Source organism: Pseudorca crassidens, chromosome 10, assembly GCF_039906515.1.
Source record: "Pseudorca crassidens isolate mPseCra1 chromosome 10, mPseCra1.hap1, whole genome shotgun sequence".
Classification (NCBI taxonomy): domain Eukaryota; kingdom Metazoa; phylum Chordata; class Mammalia; order Artiodactyla; family Delphinidae; genus Pseudorca; species Pseudorca crassidens.
Genome location: NC_090305.1, coordinates 4,467,706 through 4,489,699, shown reverse-complemented (window position 1 = coordinate 4,489,699; position 21,994 = coordinate 4,467,706). Strand labels below are relative to the sequence as shown.

Sequence of the window (21,994 nt, the reverse complement as noted above, 5' to 3'; positions counted from 1 at the left end):
CAGCCCAAATAGGTTACAGACATTGCCAAATATCCCCTGGGGGACAAACTCGCCTGGTGGAGAACCATTGCTTTAAAGAATTGCTTTCTCAATTGCCAGACAAATGCCTCAGAATCACCTACCAAAATTCAAGACAGTGGGTTGCATTTTTAAAGGAGTTCTCCTTATACAGTGTAAGAATTGACTGGGGGCAAGGGTGGGGGGATTTTTCCTTGGACACTTGCCTCAGGTAATTGTGAGCACATATACGCTGGATTATCCGAATGTGGATTCTCTGAAAGAATAAAATGGGAAAGTTACTGAGAGCTGGCGTTCCTGGGCTTCGAGCGCAGAGATAAATGTTTCTTCCAGACACTTCAATGTATAGCAGTGAATGGACTGAGGAAGGAGGCAAAGCTTCATAGGAAAATATATGACCTGTTCATGGAAAATATGTTTTCCTTTGCCTCTAAGCTATACCCCCTTTCTGTCTGTTCTGTCCTCATGTGTGACTTCTGCCTAAGAGAGGCCCGCAGTTACAGTGGGCGAGGCCGATGCGCCGCGACCTGCCCTGCTGTCCACACACACCAGGGACAGGTGTGCCTGGAAGGCAGACTCCTCCAAACGGCTGACAGGAAATCCCTCGGTGGGTGGGGAGAGAGGCTGGGGAAGCAGCCAGCGGCATCTGCATTCCTGCTAAGGGCAGTCAAATGCGTCCTGGAACTGTTTCATGCGCCTTCATGGAGTAGCATAGACTTGCATAAACGGGTAAGGTTTAGCATGTGCAGGTTCTTTACACATCTCAGCTTCAGAGCCATTCTTGGGCCTTGAGTTCTGTTCGTTGCCTGTGCTCTCCCTGGCAGGGCTGGCCCTGGGCAGTTGTCCAGGAGAGGATGAGCTGGCCTGGGGTATTTCTGGCCAGCGTTGGGCTCTCAGCTGGAATCAGGGAGAAGAAGACAAAACTCAGCCTCTGGAAGTGCAGTTCCTCCCCGAGGATGGCGGGGCCGAGGGCCTGGTGGGGCCAGGAGCCGGTGTGTCTCGGGCGAGCCACGCATCCCTAGGTCCTCGAGTCCGTGGTTGTTGCTCTGTGCCCTGTGTCCATCCTCTGTGCTGCTGGTTTCATGGTTTGAAGGACAGAGGACGGGGGGCTGTCTCTCATGCTGCGAGTCTCATTTTCCAATTTCATAGCTCTGCTTGAGGCTTTTACAAAATTTTTGTATTTCGAAATCATTATATTCTCACAGGAAGTTGCAAAAAGATAGAAGTTTCAGGTACCCTTCACCCAGCTTCCCCGCCACGGTGACATCTTACGCATAGTACAGTATCAAAACAAAGAGACCAATGTTGGTACAACCCACAGGGCTCTTTCAGATTTGACTAGTGTTACTCACACTTGTTCACGTGTGCGCACGTGTGCTTGGAGTTCTGTTGCTTAGGTTTTAAATATTGTTGCAAAGTGGGTGAAGAATTGGCTTTCCTGCTCCCGTGGTGGGGAGGGTGGAGTTCCGACAGCAGTGTCACCCTGAAAAAGAGCTGACACCCCTCCGGCCTCCCCTCCACTAGCCTTCCCCACATTCACGTCCAAGTCCATCCAAGGCTGTCCACGACCTTCCTGCTGTGTGAAGGTAGCCTCTCTCTCCTTCTCCTTCTTTCTCTCTTTCTCCCTCCCACTCCTTCCCTCTTTCTCTGTGCTCCCCTCCAGCACTTAGGTGGGCTACATCCTGAGATCCAGAGCACTGACTTTCTTCTAACATCCCTTAACCCACCCATCCCTTAACCCATGACTTTAGGAGCTGATATCGCTTCCTCCGTGTGCTGTTGGCAGAAAACAGGCTGCTCCAGGGGAGTTCGATATTCCACGGCATGTTTTATGGCACGTTTCCAATAGAGGCATGGCTTGGGGAGGGTAGAGAAGGACAACAGAGACAGCGGAGGGACTTACTGTCAGCACATCGCTCGGATGCACTGGTGAAATCGACTCTAATGGTTTATGGAGAGAAGAAAAACTTGGGCAAACAGAATGTGAGCAAAGCTGATCTGCTTCTGGTTGGTTAATAAAATAGCACTGGATAGCTTCTTGCTCTTTAATAAAACCCGATATATTACAGTTTTTCAGAGAAGCAGAAGCAATAGGATATATAGAGATGATATCTGGCTAGCTAGCTAGACATAGACACAGATACAACACATAGAGGGTATTTATCATGTACATATATAGAAATATAATATATATAATATCTATCGAGAGATTTATCTTAAGAAACTGGCTCATATAAGAGGGGCTGAGGGTGAGAAAAAGCCAACTTAGTTTTTAGAAGTATTATAGATAGGGCTGTCCTCGTCCCAGGGAAGCATAGAGAGTGAGCCAGAAACGGTGCCTGGGGAGCCATCGATGGTTCTAGAGGAAGGGCGTGACAGGATCTGACCTGTGCTTTCGTTGCCTGCGATCAGTTCTCTCCTTTCTGTCCAAATCCTGGCCTCTCTGGGAAATGTTGCCTTGTTCCCCCAGCTTCTTTCTCTCTGCCCCTACGAACTTAGATCTATGCCAGTTACTTAGCGTAGACTACCTAGTATTCATACTACATACACACTATCTTATATGATACTGTCCTTCCTCCTCAACCAAGGTCAGGCCCAAGAGGGTGGAACTTTTCCCTTATGTATCATTCTGTTATATCCTCTTATATTTTTGATTACTCTCCCCTTCTCACTGCGTCTGACCTCATGTATCTCCAGCGCAGGTGCTAACTCAGAGTTGCAGGATAAATGGCTCTCGCTTTATTCTCTACCTTTTGAAACTGTTTACCTCTATCTGCAGCATGAAAATTTGGGCAATTTCCAGTAAATGAGAGACGGCTGGATCTCACATAGGAAAACCTTGTTCGTCTCTCTCCTGCCTTTTGTATCTTCACAATCCGGCTCAACCACTCTCCTCCCAGGATGCCCTGGAGTTTCCAGATCTGTCCTTCCTAAGGTCTCTCATGCACGGCTCGCTCTGTACGTCTTCATCATACCCTTATCATCATGAAGTGCGGGAACTCTTGCTGGTTTGTATCTCGCATAGGTCGACGACACTAGGGTATAAGCTGTGGAGGTTAGGAATTCGGTCTTATTTATCCATCCTTACATAACCAGCATCTAGTACTGGACATGCCCACGAATCTCAGCTGGTTGGACAAATAAATGAAAAGGAGAGAAGGTTGGGCAGTTTGATGACACCAGGAGGGAAGCTGGGCTTTCACGTCCATCTGTGATGGGTGCCAGGGATCACTTGGGAAGCCTGAGTTTTGAAGCCAGTGATTGATTTTCCCCACACTTGGAAGGCTCTTTGGAAAGGTGTTAGTACATATTAATTCATCATCATCATAACCAGGGTATTTGCCTTGGCACTTAGGATGGAGTTTCTGAGTGTGGTTGAAAATCTAGTCCCAGGCCAAATATTAGCAGATGTACCTCTACTATCTTTCAGAATTCTTTTGCAAATAAAACAAAACAAACAGACCTTGCTTTTGACTTCTTCTTTTAGGTTGGGTGAGCTTGTACTGCAAGCTTGTACTGTTTACAGTACAGACCTGGTTGTGCACGGATCTGAAAGTTTCCTTTCTTACATGGCAGTATTTTCATGGGGGGGGGGGTTAATTTTCTTGTGTGATTCCTAGGATAACATTCAAGGGTCATTATGGATCCCTAAAAAATATGGATGGGGGGGGAAGTCTTCGGTGAGAAGCCATTGCTGGAAATCCATTACCATGGCAACAGAAAATTAATATCCTCTTTTTTGTCCTGGATGCGTTGTGGTGTGTTTCTTCCCCGTTCCCTCATCCTCCTTCCCTGCCACTGAAGAGAAAGAAATGACTAACAAGGTGGTAAATGTATTCTAGCTAGTTGTTCTGTTATTTCCTGATCTCTCCTTTTTTCTCCACCTGTCAAATCTTATTACTATAGAATAGCACCGCAAAGCTCCCCGATGGGCTATTATATTTCAAATAGTAGTAGCTCTGCCCCCATTCCAGTCTCTTTGGTCAGCATTTCATTGGGAACTGACTCACCTGGCCAAAGTTGGGTATACAATCTGGCTTTCTGTTTCTTCAACTTGAACGTGTAGAGTGGGTGTTTGAAAATGCTTAAACATGGTCCCTGATACCCAACACGACCAAAATGCATGAACACCATCACAGTGGAACAGCTCCTGTTTGTAGCTGTACAGAGGGCAAGAATTCCTACAGCCCGCAGGCTGCCTGGTAAGCCTGGTGCATGCATTTTTGCGTGTGAAGGTAGGTTTGGGCGGCCAAGTTCAAAATTCTGGATCCCTCACCTTGTCTGCTTCTAACTGCAAAGGAAATCGGCTTCGTTGGAACTCAGTATTGATGGAGAAGGGGTGTGAACCTGCATCCTCTTTTGGCCTCTGAATTCCACTCCCCAGGAGTAACCTGTGTTTGGCTTCCACGAGCTTAGGGGGAGATGGTTTTTGTGCGATAGTATACGCATTAGAGACCAAAAGGAGAGACATGGCAATGAGGATGAGGGTCCATCCAAAACACCTCGCCAAATGTCTCAAGGAAAATAACGACCCATTTGAAGCTATTAAGCTTGATCTTTTGCATCTCAAGTGTAGATGGACAATAAACACTAAATGCAGTTTTATTGTGTGTTACCAAGGGGGTGTCATGGCGCCACAAAACATCTTAACATGAGCGTACGAGCAGACTTGAACCTGTCTTACGGGTGACAGTGCATCTTAGCGGCTGGAGAATGGGAACTGCAACTTAGCCTCTCATTCATTTACTGAGCACCCGACACATGGCAGGAAGAACACTAGGCCTTGGGGATACAAAGACAAACCAGAAGAGGCTGCTGCTTTCACCTGGAGCATAACACTTCCATCACCCAATTACGATACTACGTGGCCCAAACACAAACTCAAGAAAAGATACACGTACACTCTAAATCTTTCATTTTATAGTCAACATAGAGTCAAACTGTCTTCTGCATGCAAGACGTATCTCCCATGCTCTCACTCCACACTACCTGGCCTGGCCCCTTTGCAGGTTAAACACAATCTTAGTAACGCTGTTGTTATTCACTCCTTCAGCTGCTACCACCGCAATGTCGGTACCCAATGAGAGTTTCCACCAGGATGTCTTGTACTGAAATCCGGGAAGCAGGATTCCGAATTCCCAGAACTGGTTCACCACTTACTCTTGCATGTCTCACATTAGGAGATGGAACCAGAATGAATCTGCTGGATGTCCCAGCTTTGCAGTAGAGCTCTCCCTGATGGGAAGGAGAAGGATGTTTCTCATTGTGTGGCATGGACCACCCAGGAACAGAATCCCGTGACAGGAATGACATAGGTCTACAAGCACTCACTGGTCGATACTGGAGGAGAAAAGAACCAGCTGCCTTTAGTTTGGATCCTCTGCCAGCAAAATAAATTACTAATTAAGAAAAGGACTCATTTCTCTGCTTCCTGAATCAACACAATCCTATTAGTTTCCTCCTGTTTAGAGGATTAAAAATACTTTTGCTAAAAATATAAAAATAATTCTGTTGGAAGATTGCAAACTGACATGAAAAATAAGATGGAAACCTGACTTCAGATTAATAAATGAGTCACGCACTTACTGAATAACCACAGACTACCTGCCCCAATGACCTGCACACAAGTTCAGTGCAGCATGTGAGCTGATCACTGCAAAGTTTCAAGCAGACCTGACTCAACACCTCACCCATCTCCTTCACGCCATCATTGGAACCATTTGGATATCGTTCAGCCTTTTTTTTTTTTTTTTTGCCATCTGTTCATGTGTTTTCAGAACATAGCATTTAAAAACTGTTATTGTATGGAAACATTACTAGACAAAACTGGTTAAACTAGAGAAATTCTTCTACATACCTTTGCCTAGGCTTAATTAAGCCTCAGAGAAATGGAAAGAAAAGTCCTGGGTTGGGAAGCATTTTCTGACATAAGGAGACATAAATAATAGATGCTCACAACCGTTTGTAATTGTGAAAAATTGGAGGCAACCTAAATATTTATTAAAAGGAGAATGTATAGGGGCTTCCCTGGTGGTGCAGTGGTTAAGAATCTGCCTGCCAATGCAGGGGGCACGGGTTCAATCCCTGCTCCGGGAAGATCCGAAATGCCGCAGAGCAGTTAAGCCTGTGCACCACAACTACTGAGCCTGGCTCTAGAGCCCGCAAGCCACAACTGCTGAGCCTGCATGCTGCAACTACTGAAGCCCGTGCACCTAGAGCCCATGCTTCACAACAAGAGAAGCCACCGGAATGAGGAGCCCATGCACCACAACAAAGAGTAGCCCCTGCTCGCCTCAGCTAGAGAAAGCCCATGCTCAGCAACGAAGACCCAACAGATCCAAAAATAAATAACTAAAATAAATAAGTTTAAAAAAAAGATTAAAAAAAAGGAGAATGTATATAATTTTAGTCTATGCAAATAATGATATATTCTACATCTGTGAGAGTGAATTAACCAAAGCTACGTATGCTAGCTATCTTTTGGAATAATATAATACACTGATTTCAAAATAAATTGTTAGTTCAACTCCCATTAATTCCAATAAATTTTAATTAGGTTTTTCTATGTTGACAGTCATATTGTATGCATATAATAATATTTTGTATCCTCTTTTCAAATCCTTAAACATTTTATTTACTGTGCTGGTGAGGGCCTTCAGTGTCATGCTCAATATAACTGGTCATGGTGGGTGCTCTTGTCTGGTTCTTGGTTTTAAAGGGAATGTTTCCAATGTTTCACCATTAAGTGTGATGTTCACTGTAGATTTGTATTTTAGGTACATTTCTTTAAAGAGCAGAGAGCTTATTTTTAAAATTCAATCTGGTAGATCCTCAAAAAATTAAAAATAGAACTACCATATGATTTAGCAATTCCACTTCTGGGAATAGATCCAAAGGAAACACAAACATTAACTCGGAAAGATATCTGCACCCCCATGTTCACAGCAGTATTATTTACAATAGTCAAGACACGGAAACAATCTAAATGTCCATTGATGGATGAATGGATAAACATTTTATTATAGTTATATATATGTAAGTTATTCAGCCATTAAAAACTGTGGGATAATAATGGTTGTTGTTTTAAACTGCTAAATTTTAGGGTAATTCATTATGCAACAATAGGAAACAAATACATTCCTGTTTCAAATTAGATATTATTATCATTCATTGTTTCTTTTAATGTATTAATTCTTTTCTCCCATTCCATCTTGCATTTCAGAACTTATTTCTGGGAACATTTTATTTCTTTCTGAAGTATCCCTTAGAACAGTGGCCCCCAACCTTTTTGGCACCAGGGACCGGTTTTGTGGAAGACAATTTTTCCACAGATGGGGTGCGGGGGTGGGGGGAGTGGGGGTGGGAGGGTGATGGTTCAGGCGGTAATGCTAGTGATGGGGAGCAGCAGATGAAGCTTCGCTTGCTCACCCGCCACTCACCTCCTGCTTTGTGGGCCGGTTCCTAAGAGGCTATGGACTAGTAGTGGTCCACGGCCTGGGGGCTTGGGGACCCCTGCCTTAGAAAGTTCCATTACTGTAAGTCTTTTGGTGGCAAACTCCAGATTTTGTTTGTCAAAAAAAGTCTTTAATTTCCTCTTATTTTTGAGTGGTAATTAGTTAAATAGAGAAGTTGAAGTCGATTGCTGTTTTCTCTTTTCTCTGATTATATTGCTGTTGCTATATTAAAATCTGCTATCAGTCTAAATATAATTTTTTGCTACATGATTTCTCTTGCTATATATTTATACCAGTTATTTTTTTTTCCTTTGTTAATTTGTGGTTTTACTCCGATGGGTCTAGTTGTGGAATTCTTTTTATGAATCCCACATGGGAATTGTTGTGTTTACTGAATTTGAAGATTCATGTCTTTCATTAATTCCAGGAAATCCCAGTACTTTTCTTCAGAAATTGCCTTTTCCCTATTATCTCTGTTTTGTTTTATAGCTGTAGCTCATATCTCTCGATTTCTCCATGACGCATTTTGAGTCATATCTCCAGACCTTTCATCCAGTTCATTAGTTCTCTCTAAGCTATTTTAAAATCTGTGTTTTAACCTAGCCATGATTTTTTTATTTCAACAATTAAATATTTTATTTTAAGGGCTTCTCTGATTCTTTCTCAAATCTTTCAGATGTGTTTTTTTACATTGTATTTTTCCTGGCTCATGTTTTAGATTCCCTCTTTTATTTCTTTAAACAAATGACATGTTCTCAGTTTTATATTCGGTATCTTATATTTTCCAAATCTAATACATATAAGGCTATAATTTTGCTTTTTGTTTTTCTGCTGACTTTCCCTCATGGTGGCTTATTTCCTTGTGCTTTTAAATTTTGGATCTTGAGCTCAATCTTCAGAAATCATGTGAAACCTGAATTGAGAGTATGTATTCCTCCAGAGAAAGTTTGCATTTTCTTCTGTCAATATGTCCCAGGTATTCCCAGTCAAGACCCACTTTAATTTCATTTCTAGGCTTGGATCATGAAGGGAATATACATTTTTGTATATAGAGGTTTGAGCCCCAAACCAGTGGTGATATCAGGTCTGGAGTTACTGCTCCTCAGGGAAGAGTTACTTTTTCCAGAGGCCAAGCAGAGTCAGATAAGTTTCTTCGTCTTCCATTTTGCTGAAGAATGTGTTTTTGTTTTTTTTTTGGTCCACTTTTAATTGTGGCTATAACCCTTTGACGGTCCTTGTTTCATGATGGGATTGATTTCCATCTTGCACAGCACAGGGCATGGTTGCCAGGCTCTCACAGAGCCATTGAAGCCACATTCTGGCCCACGGAGTCAAACACCTGTTCTGAGGACAGACATAGCTTCGGTGCTGGCTTTCCACTCTGCTTTCTTTTAGCTCTGGCTCTTGGAAACATCCCGTTCTTTCATGCAAGCTTACCTATGCATTTAAAAAGATTTGTGTCACATTGTACCCAGATGTTTTATAGCAAGACAGTTTTTCATGATGTGGAGACCAGAAGCTTGCCCGTTCCATCTGCAATGGCCACTTTTTGTGGGTTGTCTTTGTCTCTCTTTTGTCAGCGTCTTCTTCATGAATGCTTTTGTGTATATGAGAAGTTCCAATGCACAAAGGGGATTTATTCTCTCCAAAGCCTTCCTGGAGATACCTATGACTGCCTGAGGGCTTTCTCTGGGTGTGGGAGTGAGCTTGTTCTATACACTGTCAAGCCAGTAGTGCTGGGGAGTCAATGTACCCAGGAACAACCATGACAGATAGAAGTTGCTAGACCAATGCCCCAATTTCTTCTCCCTTCAGACCTGACCACCATAAGGCATGTTTCATGGGTCTCCCAGGGGTCCCCAGAAGGACCAGGCTTCAGTTGCCCACAGTGGTTACCTGGATTGGCTTCCTTTTCTTCCCTGCCTCACTTTTTCACTCTCTTCTGGTTCTTCCCAGAATCATTTCTTAAATAAATTTGCACTCAATTCCTGTGTCACTGATCATTTCTCAGGAAACTCTAAACTTAACACTTAAATTTATTCCTCTACTTTATAATGAATATTGACTATGTATATGGAACTAATTGTTGTGGTTTCAAAGACAAATGCAAAGAAATAGTTTCATCTTTAGAGTAGTTTATATTCTAGGCCTCCTGCTTTCTAGCGTTTTTTTTAGAAATACACATTTTAGTGAAGTTTGTCGGTGGCAAGAAGCATTTCAACAGATCTGGGTCAAAATCTAACTAGCAGTTCCAGGTGTTTGGATGATGATGGAAATAGCATGGACTGGACATACTTGAATACTTGATTCTTAGGCCAGCAAGAATATTCCAAATTGAGTAACTGGTTACCTAACTTTTACATATTTGGCAATCTTGGGGATCCATGTGGTGACGTCACTTTGATACAGAGGATAGTGCTGTTAAAACTGAACTGTAAGATGGTTTTTTAGAGATACTCTGAGTCCAGGAAGGGAAGCCATTCGGGTCTAGGTAGCAAAAAAAAAAGGCATAACCAGACTAAAGTCTCCCCTCTCTACAGCAGAGGCCATAAATGGCTAGAGCTTGATTTGCTCCTAGCTTTCAGATGTGTTTTTTGGCCTGCACAATGTTTAAAAGCACTTAGGCTATAAGTGTCCATCGACAGATGAATGGATAAAGAAGATGTGGCACATATATACAATGGAATATTACTCAGCCATGAAAAGAAATGAAATTAAGTTATTTGTAGTGAGGTGGATGGACCTAGAGTCTGTCATACAGAGTGAAGTAAGTCAGAAAGAGAAAAACAAATACTGTATGCTAACACATATATATGGAATCTAAAAAACAAACAAACAAACAAACAAAAACAAACAAACAAAAAAACGGTTCTGAAGAACCTAGGGGCAGGACAGGAATATAGACGCAGACATAGAGAGTGGACCTGAGGACACGGGGAGGGGGCAGGGTAAGCTGGGACGAAGTGAGAGAGTAGCATGGACATATATACACTACCAAATGTAAAATAGATAGCTAGTGGGAAGCAGCCGCATAGCACAGGGATACCAACTCGGTGCTTTGTGACCACCTAGAGGGGTGGGATAGGAAGGGTGGGAGGGAGATACAAGAGGGAGGAGATATAGGGATGTATGTATATGTATAGCTGATTCATTTTGTTATATAGCAGAAACTAACACACCATTGTAAAGCAATTATACTCCAGTAAAGATGTTAAAAAAAAAAACACTTAGGCTAATTGCTGTATTCATAAATTAGGAGGTTGTCCTTCTAGATTAGGAACTTTTCTTCTGAAAAAGTATAATAGAAGGTTAGATGTCCCAGGTCCCACAATCCCACACAGCAATCGGATGGAGCTGAATAGTAGTTTCCTCCTCGAGATGAGAGGAGAGCTATAGTCCCTGTAACTTCCTATTGTAAATTACAACTGACCCACTTCCTTCATAATTTGCCTTTTCCATGAGTGTATTTGAGCGTTTGAGCCGAGCTCTATAGCTTCTGGAATGGGTGAGATGTAAGGAAATGATGAGTTTTGCAGGAAGGGAACCATGGTCTTCTCTCTGTCACCGCTTTCCAGAATTCTGAAGGTCCGCTCCCCCAGGAAGCCAGCACCGCTGAGACTACGAGAGCAGGCAGTGTTTACACACTCCTAGCTCATTATTTTGGCTCCCAGCTCTAAAACCTCAGACATAATTGGACACTTGATACTTGCTGTTCAACCACTGCTTCAAGTAAACCGAGAGCCATTGGCAATTTTCTTCATCTCCTCTAAATGACCCCTCTCACTGTATTTCTGACATTAGGGTGGTAGGTGTACGTTTCCAGCAATGCTGACAGGCTGGGTTAATGCATAATTATGCCAGGATGGCATCACAATGACCCAGCAAAACACTCATCAACTGATGAAAGAGCAGCAGGATACAGGGAACCCTGTGAAAGCAAGGGGCTGAAAAGCTCTTCAGGATGTATAGGTCAAGTTTAAGTACAGAGACCTCAACTTGCTGACCCGGTGCCGCCAGGCCTAGGATCAACTGATTGGTAACTCAAAACCTGCGTCCTGGCTGGTCTGAGTGATAGTATTCATCTTTTGTCTGGAACATACTAGACAGCTAGGAAAATACTGCACTAAGTATTTTTATAACTCCAAGAAAAATAAGAATACAGGGAAGAATAAACATCAATGTAAAGATGATAAAGAAATAAAGTTAAGTGCATAGTACCGATATTTTGACACTAGTTTAAGGAAAGGGTCATAGTAAATGGAACAATCACCGCGATAATTTGTGCTTGCCTTGCCTCTGCCTTTAAAGATTTTAAAGCATTTAAGGAAATCCGCTGTATTTGTTTCCATGCTTAAGAGAATTCTATTAAAAAATTTCTGACCCATGGATATATGCCTGCAATAAAAGTAATTTGTTAAATTTACAAAGTTTTGATTTATTAATTATGCAAGTAGAGTTTAACTGTTTAAAGGGCTATTTTTAATTCAGTACGGGAAGCATGAAATTGAGCACTGAAACGTACAGAGAAGCCCTCCGAATAAGAAAGTTCCCAGCTACGGGAAAGGATTCTAACGGTGAACAGGCAGAGGGAACCCTGATCATTCTCGTCTGGATTTGTCCCCGGGGCTGGCGCAGTTCCCACCTGGCCAGAGGGGAGATGCCAGGCTTCAAATAAGGGAGCCCACTGACCTCACTCTAGGTCCCCAGACAGCCTGTGTGAATCTCCCACTGTTAAGTTGTGCTTGGAAGCAGCGCTTTCTGGGCTAAGGGTCTTTTTCATTTTCCTCCTGGCCATTACCTCCCGGCCTGGTTACTACTTCCTTCTGTTCCGGAAGCGGAGAGGCACCGCAGGGGAAACGGGCGCAGAATTTCAAAAAGGCACGGAGGCACAACTCGGCCTTCTTGGATCCCTCACAAGGAGGCCAGCAGACACAGGCTTGCCCATTGCCCACTGCGCAGGAATCACCCCGGCCGCACCCAGACGCATGCGCGAATTCTATAGCGCTTGTTTCCCGGGAGACCCCAGAGTACTTCCAGGGATGCCCACCTGGCTACTCTAGGACCCCAGAATGAAATACTAGATCAGGAGCCTGGGCTGTCACTTCACAAGGCATCCCAGAGAAGGAACGCACGCTAAGCCAGATGGCACAGAGTTCCTGGGTGGGTGGCCCTTTTCTTTCAATTATCCTTTTCCCTGAACTGTTGTATAGGGTTGAGGTTTGGAGGGTGCCCCCGCCGCCACTCCCCACCTGTATGCTTGACCAGCACGCCCCTGCTTTGTGCCTTCCGACTGCTCTCACCAGTGATGCTGAGGGCGCTGCCAGCCTGGGGCTCCTGGGTGACGGGAGCCCGGTACCTGCCGGGCTCTGCCAGGTGCTCCAGCGAGAAGAGCTGGAGCTGGGAAGGGGGCTCTCTCCTTCGCTTTCCTCGGCCTCTAAGAAAAAAGCTGCTTTGGACCCGCGCTGCCCCTTCTGCCGGCCTAAGTCTGCAGCCCGGCCCAGGACCTCACACTGGCGGCTGCTTTTGCAGTGTGTCCTCTGCGTTGTAGTCTTTACCAAAATAGCTGCAGAGCTGGAGGACGGTCCCCCCCACCCCCCCCCCGCCCATCGGAACTCTCCAAAGAGGCTCCTCCCCAAACTCGAGCTAAGCTGCCCCTCCGATTTTGCCTGAGGATGGAAAGAGCCTCTTACACTCACAGACTCTTGGGTCTTTTGTCTCCATAGGTCCCTATTCAGTAAGTTACTCAGCATCTCTTAAAAAGCTCTTAGGAGAAGTAACACCACCTTGGAGACTTGGCCATAAATGGTAACAACCAGAGGGAAACAGGGAGGAACACAGGGTCTCTGGCAGAAGCACATCTGTGGGCTGGGCTGTTTCCCCTCCAGCTCCTGTCCAGTTTTGACTTTTTCCTGTTCCCATTTTTCAAAATCTGCATCTCAATGTTGACATTCTTTTTTTTTTTTAATCAACTTCCTGTCTTTAAGTTTGGTAGAAAGGCCCCACTCTGCTCAATGCCACTAGCTGTTGAATCCTGCAGGCCCTAAGTTTTCCCTTTGAAGTCGCATCTTTGTTTCTCTGACTGTTTACTTTTCTTTAATTGCCCAGTATTTATATCCCTATTAATCTAGGAAAATAAACAGAGAAATTGCTTTCTGCGTGTAATTTTTTAAAGTATTTTTAAATGACTACGTGGCGTGTGATGTTTTCCATTCATATTATTATTTTTTGATGTCATTGCTTCTTTTGTTTGTTTTATGCTCCGTTTACTGAAGAATTATTAGGCTTTGAGGAAAGGAGGTTTTCCCCCTCCCTTTCCTTCCAGGCTGTTTAAAACAATTTTTTTCCTAGGATATTTTATCAAAGTCCTTCCGCTCTGCAGCCAGGCCATTGCGGTTCACCCTCTGCTCGGAAGGAAATGTGGCCAGCGTCGCTTCGCATTCTTAGAGTCTGATGCATTGTCCTGTGTGACTCTCCTTATGGCTTATTCAAGCGCATGTGACCTGATTTTGACTTTGTCATTAAGGACTTTTTGGAGGTCAGATAAAGTGAAACTGAGTTGGGCAGAAGTGGACCAAGCTGATCCCTTCAAGGGGCGAGAGCCGGTGTTGGCTGCAAGTTTGAATCACAGCGATCAGATGCCATGATCCCCTGACCCTAGGACATCCCAAGTGGCTGGTCTGTCCCACAGGTACCACCCACAGCCCTCAACTTACTGCCGGAGATGGGGCTTCCCCCAGCTTCTTCACAGAGGAAACTGCTCTCGGGTGTGAGGGAAATAGGGTTTCCCTATGAGGTGAGCGTGACATCTGCGCAGGAGGGCTCTGCCGTCAAATATGTTGTTCTCACCCATAGGAGAATGGCCTTTCATTTGCTTCTTTTAATTTGGGAGGTGTCATTTCCAGACACCTTGCCGCAAAAGAGGACTTGGTACCCAAGGCTGATAAACACAGATGTGAGTTTCCTTGTCTTCTGTGGCTGCTACAGGTCCTGGTGGACACCTGGGAAGAGCCATACTGGCCCAGCTCGGAACTTGTGCGGAGAGGGGAGACTGGTGGGGAGGGGTGGGAGGGGGAAACCACCCTTGACTCAGAAGACAACTCTCTCTCCTGCCCAGCCCCCTTTCTCCCTGTGTCTTCCTTCCCTCTCCCTCTCCCCCCTCCTCTTTTTCCTCCTCCTTTTGCTAGTACTTAGGGTTTTCACCTCTTCACCCAAAGCCTTCGTTTTTCAGCTGTGCCTTCTCCCTGTCCCCACGCTATGTTTCTGGGGTCAGCTGGCATGGCTTTTACTCCATATTAGAGTTCCGCGATAACAGCTTTAGGTCACCGGGCATGGAGTCACTTAGGTTGGTTTGTATCAAGGGCTCAGGTATGTTACTTTGTTAAGATATTTAATATATATGTGCTTCTGTTTTTATATCTGGAAAATGGAAATACACACCCTTCATACCTCCTAGGGCTATTCATGAGGACTGAATGAGACCTTACAAGTGGAAGAACTTTATAAATTGTAAAACGTTATTCAGAAGCAGGAGATTGTTATGGCAACCACGATTCTCTCAACGGGATCCTACAAGTCCTTTGCAGTCGTGGTGGTTTTGCTGCCAAGTTCACTTGGCCATGGAGTTTCTTTATGGCTAGAATCATCCAGAAGACCCAGGACTTGAGGCTCTGATCTGGTGAAGAGCTTGAGAGGTTCTTTCTGACCTTGACTAGGGAGCAGCAAACTTTTTCGATGAAGGGCCAAATACTTAATATTTTCGGCTGTGTGGGCCCTCAGTCACTGTCACACTCCTCACTGTGCCATTGTGGCACAGTTCCAAAACACTTTATTTGTGGACACAGAAATGTGAATTTCATATAATTTTCACATGTCACAAATATTATTCTTCTTTTGATTTTTTTTTTTTAGCCATTTAAAAATGTAAAAACCATTCTTAGCTCGTGGGCTGTTCAAAAACAGGCAGCAGGTGGGATTTGGCCTGTGGGCTTCCTTTGCTGACCTTTGCCCTAGACGACCCCCAGGAGCCAAGTGAACGGCCAGGTTGACTGTGAGCATCAGAGAAACCAAAAAGGGGACATGAAGTGATTTGGGCATGTGTCACAGGTCCTTTACTATTTTTTTTTTTTTTTTTTTTTGTGGTACGCGGGTCTCTCACTGTTGTGGCCCCTCCACTTGCGGAGCACAGGCTCCGGACGCGCAGGCCCAGCGGCCATGGCTCACGGGCCCAGCCGCTCCGCGGCATGTGGGATCTTCCCGGACCGGGGCACGAACCGGTGTCCCCTGCATCGGCAGGCAGACTCCCAACCACTGCGCCACCAGGGAAGCCCAGGTCCTTTACTTTTTATGACTCTCCTCTCTGCCTGGTTGACGTCAAGGCAGGTTAACTGACAACACTGAGGTGTACACTCAAGGCTCTTGCCAGAAAACACAACTTAGATCTCTGCTCTCCAACCCTTATCAAAAACCCCATAACAGCAGGAATGGCCACAAGAATGGTATTTACGGATGGGTCCTGGAGCACCTGCGGCTCACCCGTTCATATGGGTGTCCAAATTCCCCTTGAGCAACCCAGACCTGCAAGTGCTGTATTCAAGGACGGTTCTACTGTGGCCTTTTGCAAAATCGATCCTGAGTTTCATTTTGGTAATGAGCCCCTGGTCTACACTGAGGGGCACCACAAAAAGCCATGGATGTGAGTCACTGTGGCATCTCTTGTAGAGATGTTCTCCAGATGCCACTTGCTCCAGGGAGAAATGCTTCTCACAGCTTATTCCAGGGTCAGGAAAAGCTGGACATCTCCTTGAAAACTGGTTTGACTTTGTAAACAGTGTAATTTCCTTGTTTGATCTGGCTTCAGGGGAGCTCAGAGTCAAATATACCTCTTGTGACGGTGAAATATCTTACAAGTCAGCAGCAGCAAAGATTTACTGAGCATATAGTATGTGCTCAGCACTGTTCACACAGTCCTTTTCACTCAATCCTCCCACAGCCCTGAGATGCCGATAAAATGATTAGCCCTATTGTAGTGTGCTGGATAATTGTTCCCAAAGATATCCATGCCCCGATCCCCAGAACCTGTGAATGGTACCTTAAGTGGCAAAAAGGACTTTGCAGAAGTGATTAAGCTATAAGGATCCTGAGGTCGTGAGATTATCCTAATCACAAGCGTCCTCACAGGAGGGAGGCTGAGGGAGACTTGACACAGAAGAAGGAAGGAATGTGACAGCTGAGGCCAGGTGCAATGCTACCGGCTTTGAAGATGCAGGAGGGGGCTGTGGGCCAAAGGATGCAGGGAAGCAGCTGCAGAAGCTGGACAAAGCAAGGAGAGGATCCTCCCCTGGAGAGTCCAAGTGAGGGTGCCCTTTGACCAAGTGAAACTGACTTTGGACTCCTGGCCTCCAAAACTCTAAAAGAATCAACGCACTTCCTTTAAAGCCACCAAACACCAAGGAAACCCACTTTACAATCAAAGACAGGAAACAGAGAGTATTGCCTAGGGGTTGGAATGATTCCAGACCCCAAGCTCCTATCCCTCAGGCCGCTGCCCCCTCTGTTGTAACTGTCCTGACCTCCCCAACCCCCCCGGCTTTATTATTCCCCTCCCCCTCCCCACCCCACCGCTTCCTCTACCGTCTAGTTCATCTTCCGACCACGTGCACTTTGGTGATCCACGTCACATCTTTGTGTGGTAGAAGCAGCACCTCAGTAAACACATTGGTGGACATTTGGGGCATGTATGTGGGGTGGGGCCCCTGGGCTTTTTCTAGCCCTGGAAATTGTCTTATGATTTAACAAAAGAAAGCCCCTGACTGTGTTTGTTCCCCCTTTGGCTTTTATGAAGACTGTCCCTCTCTTCTTTGCTGCAGCACTAACGGTTGGACAGAGCAGAACTTCTGCTTTTTCAGACACTTTTGCTCACTTCCTGGTCTGCGTTCAGAGCCCCATAACTGATTATGAAATTCTTTCATTCACCTCGAGGATTGTTGTCTTATTCAGAACAGTTTCTAGCTGAAAATCCCCCCTCCCACTAAAATGATAAAACAAAAAGAGAAAGGAAAAATGAAGGATTTTCCGCGCTAAACCCAGAAGACAGTAGATCCTTTATCTTTGTCAGCTGATCCTCCCACATCTGTGCACATGTCGGGACCCCTGATGTGCCCAGGGATGTCTAAACCCCAGGCCTGGATGAAGCATCACAACTGAAGGACATGCTATGTCTGTGTCATCAGTGCGAAGGCCTCGAGGGGCTGCCCCGCTGTGAATCCAGCTGCGGAGGCGGCACCTCCATCTGCGGAGGGGTATGCAGCCATTCAGTCCCCGCTAGCTCAAAGGCTCTCAAGAGAGGAGGGAGGCCCATCCCTCGAGGAGCTCCCAGGACACTGCTTTCCTCTCTGCTGATCTCAATGTACACCAAAGATTCCTTCTGACATGAAGCCTGTTGAAATTCTGCTATTTATCTCCCATGATTTCTTTCCTGGATGATTGATTCTCTAGGCTACAAATCCTGCCTGAAGCCTCAAACAGTTTTCAGTCTCATATCCACGCTCCTACCCTTACCCGAGGAATCTTGCCAAAACGCAATCCTTTCCTCATTGCCAAAAGGACACAGCCCAACCTTGTCTGGGTCTCTTGGTGTATTAGTCAGGGCTCTCCAGAGAAACAGAACCAATGGAATTACATATAGGCCTCTATTCTAGAAAGAGAGTTATTACAAGGTGCCAGCTCACATGAGGATGGAGGCTGAGAAGTCTCACGATCTGCCCCCCGCAGATGGGGCAGGAAGGCTGGTGGTGTCGTTTGAAGCCTGACAACCAGGAGGGCTGCAAGTGGGAGATAAGGGCCCCAGGTCTGCAGCTGGGCAGAGAGTGAACTCAACCTTCCTCTGCCTTTGTGTTCTACTCAGGCCCTCGCAGGTTGGCTGAGGCCCCCTCACATCGCCGGACCATGTGCATTACTCAGTCCCCTGATTCCAGTGTTAACCTCGTCAGGAAACACCCTCACAGACACACGCAGACATGAAGTTTAAGCAGCTATCTGGGCATCCCGTGGCCCAGTCAAACGGACACTAAAATTACCCATCACACCCGGGCTCTGCCCACATCTCCCACCTCATCTCTCCCCCTCCCCCACGTCCCAGCCCTACTGCAGCTCCGTGAACTCTAATCCTGGGCACGTTTCCCGAACTTCACACACGCTGTTCTCCGCCGCAATGCTCCTTCCCGCTGCCCACCTCCACTCCATTTGCCTTCTGACAAAATTCTAGACGGCAGGTGATTCAGAGTAGGCTCTGGAGTCAGACAGGCCTGGGATCCATTTATTTTAATTCCACAAATATTTACCTAACGCCTCTTCTATGCCACTGGGGATGCAATTCTGCTACTATTACCTTTGTGGCCTCGGAAAAGTTACCTGACGTCTCTAATCCTCAGTTTACACATCTGTAAATGAGAATAACTCTTAGAAAGCCCTTAGCGCGGTGCCCGGCACCTGTAAGCGTTCTATGAACATGAGATGCTATAATTACTGTTTGTATCATCCTTTAAGGTTGAACTCAAGCTGATGACCTTTCCCCAATGGATTTAGGTCCCAATCTCACCCTCTCCGACCATCATGTCCCCTGGTGCCGGACCTGTGCCTCTGTTGCAGCCCTTCACACACAGCCTGTACCCTGGTGCCTGTCTCATCCTCCCACCACTCTTGGACTAGGACTGCGTCTCCGCCATTCCTTTTGCTGAGTGCCCGGAGCAGCGTTTGTGCTCAGCATTCATTGACCCCACGGCGCCACCACCCCTTCAGAGGGAGGAGTCTTCCCTGGGCAGGTGGGTGAGGAGCTCTCACTCTTTCCCTTATACATCTGCTCCTCTCGTCTCTCATGGCAGGGGCTTGCCAGGCTTGGACGAATGCTGCAGGCGTCAGGCTGGTCTGAGGGATCGACCAGCCATGGCAACCCTTCACGGGAGGGCGAATTGGAAAAACAAATCCTGAGCAGGGCATTCATCTCGAGTCTTGCTTCGGGTCCTGCATCTGAAATGAACAGACAGAAAGCATCCCATCCCCGCAGGCAGAGCAGGAGTCCGGGGATCAACACTTCCAGCATCCAGCCATTCCTTCTCTTTTACGCTAAAAAAATGTGTGTGTGCATTTCAATGTTCGATGTTCCTTCTTTTTAAAAGAGTAAAGTGTGGACCTCTGTGAGGCAGCTCCCTGGGTGGCAGCCGTAGGGATCAGCTTCTGCTCAGTGTAACATCTACCCTACTCCTCAGCTTATCATGCAGCCGACTTGGGTGCTTAAAGAGCATCTCTGTTCCACCTCCTACAGTGCAACAGCATTCTGACTCCTGTCTACCTCCAAAGTGGCCTATTTCACAATGTCATGAGCCAGTCCCCCTAATCTTCATTCAAGCTGTGATCCTGAGACTGGGCTGCTTTCTGGCCACTCAGGCCCCCTTTATGGACTGAATTCCCCAACCCCATCCATATGTGGAAGTCCTAACCCTCAGTACCTTAAAATATGGCAGTATATGGAGTAAGGGTCTTCAAAGGGTGATTAAGGTTAAACGAGGTCATACTTGTGGGCCCTGATCCAATATGACTGATGTCCTTATAAGAAGAGACACAGACATACTAGGAACATGTGGGCACAGAGCAAAGACCAAGCAAAGACAGGAGAAGAAGACGGCCGTCTGCAAGCCAAGGAGAGAGGCCTAAGGAGAAACCAACCCTTCCGACACTTGATCTTGGACTTGCAGCTTCCAGAACTGTGAGACGATACACTTCTGCTGTTTAAGCCTCCCAGTCTGTGGTGTTCTAACAGCTCCAGTAGATGAATATACACTCCAAAGCCTCGGTTCCGACACTGATTACGGCAGTTCCCAGCATTCTATTCATTAGATTGCAATTTTGGCTGGTATCTACGTTTGCCCCATAGGGTAACGTAGCTCATTCCCTTTTGTTATGTCCAGCCCTAGAGAAAATCCTGGCATCGGCAGCTGCCAGATAAGTGTTTGTTGAATGAATGAATGATGTTGCTGCTCTGATAGAAGCTCTGGGAGTGTCATCAGGAGGACAGGAGTGTTCTCCTTTGGCGTAAATGACCTTTTCACTCAACTTGCAAATGAAATAACTTGGCAAGGTGTCCCGGGTTTACAATCGAGGGAGGCGACAGAAGCATCTCTTCCTGATCTTGAACTGGCGATGTTTCACTGTTTGGTAGACTCCCCGGTCAGTCTGTCCTTTTTCGGGCTCTGTGATGTTAATGAATTGCTGTATCTAGACTCTCACTGTCTTTTTCTGTTCCTCTTGCCATACTCTTAAGCTCTCTCCTGGCCGATCGCTGCTTCTGCCCAGGGCTCCCAGGGGTCCTCGCAGACCTGTTTGGCCACTGTCCCCCTCACCCTTCCCCCACCCCAACAAAACACTCCAGCAGCTCACATCTGTGGGCCTTAATTTCCCCATGAACAGAAATGGACATTCAGAAAGCGCTTACCGCAGCTCTGGTAGAGGACTTGCAAGCTCTCATCCCTGCAGGCCGTGTGTGTGGGCCAGGCTTCCCCGCCACGGCCCTGGGGAGACAGCAGAGTCCAGACAAGAAAGGCGGCCATGAGCACCTGCATGGCGAGGTCCTGTGTGTGACCAACAGAAGAATAACTGGCCCAAGAGAAAGAGCCCTCAGGGTGCTCCCCCTCCTCTCATAAAGGGGTGACATGTTCAGTTTCACTTCTCAAATTTGATGCTCCTTGGGGAACCACTCTGAGAAGCAAAAGGCAGTTAGCTGAGGCCTCTGAATGCTGTTCCCCAGAACCTTTGGCGCTTGAACCAACGGGTCAGGCTCGTCTGGGTCTGGGGTGGCTAATGTTTGACTTTCTGCTTTCAAAGAGAGGGGCTAGCAAGTGATGCAGGACCTTACAACTGGGCCCCCAAAGAGCCCTCCTTCCTGCCCCACCCTCCTTACAGCCCTGCCCCCCGGGTGGGGCAGAGAACTCAGGAAAGCGAAACCACAGGCCTCCACAGGCTTTCCATCACTGGGTCCCCTGTTCCCAGGGGCCTCTGATGTGGGCTGTGGCCCAGGGGCCTGGCTGGGGCCGGCCAGCAGCCTTTGGCATTTGGGGGGCTGCAGAAGGACATGTGGGATCTGGAATTAGGCTTTTGCCTTGTTGGCGCTTTTCTCTGGCTTCAGCTCCAGGATTAAGATTTCAGAAGCGACTGTGCAGCCGGGAGGACAGGGCAGTGCTCTGGGGGCAGTAGCTGTGGTCTCTGGAGACGAGGTGGAGAGAAGAGCCCTGAGAAGCGAGCTGGGTTCTATTTCTGGGCTCAGCTTGGTGGGAAGGGTGGGGAAGGACGGGGAAGTGAGGGCCTCCCTTTGAAGACCTGTTTTGGTCAGTGGCAGGATTATTAATGTCATGTCCCACTTCCTTTTCAAAGCCAAGAATCTGTCTCTCTATCCCCCTTCCTCTGCGGTCCTGCATCGTGTCGGCAAAGTTTCTCAACCCTGATTCCCCACCCCCAGCCCCAGCTCCACCGTA

General features: G+C 46.5%; 1 protein-coding gene across 1 annotated transcript in view; it reads right to left on the bottom strand.

Moving 5' to 3' along the window:
* LY86 (lymphocyte antigen 86) overlaps positions 1–21,138 on the bottom strand; it is a 49,338-nt gene extending 28,200 nt beyond the window's left edge. Inside the window, exon 1 of the mRNA XM_067751913.1 lies at positions 20,959–21,138. Within this exon, the coding sequence (XP_067608014.1) occupies positions 20,959–21,085 (127 nt within the window). The 5' untranslated portion in view covers positions 21,086–21,138. The remainder of the gene's footprint in view (positions 1–20,958) is intronic.
* Positions 21,139–21,994: the final 856 nt, after the last annotated feature.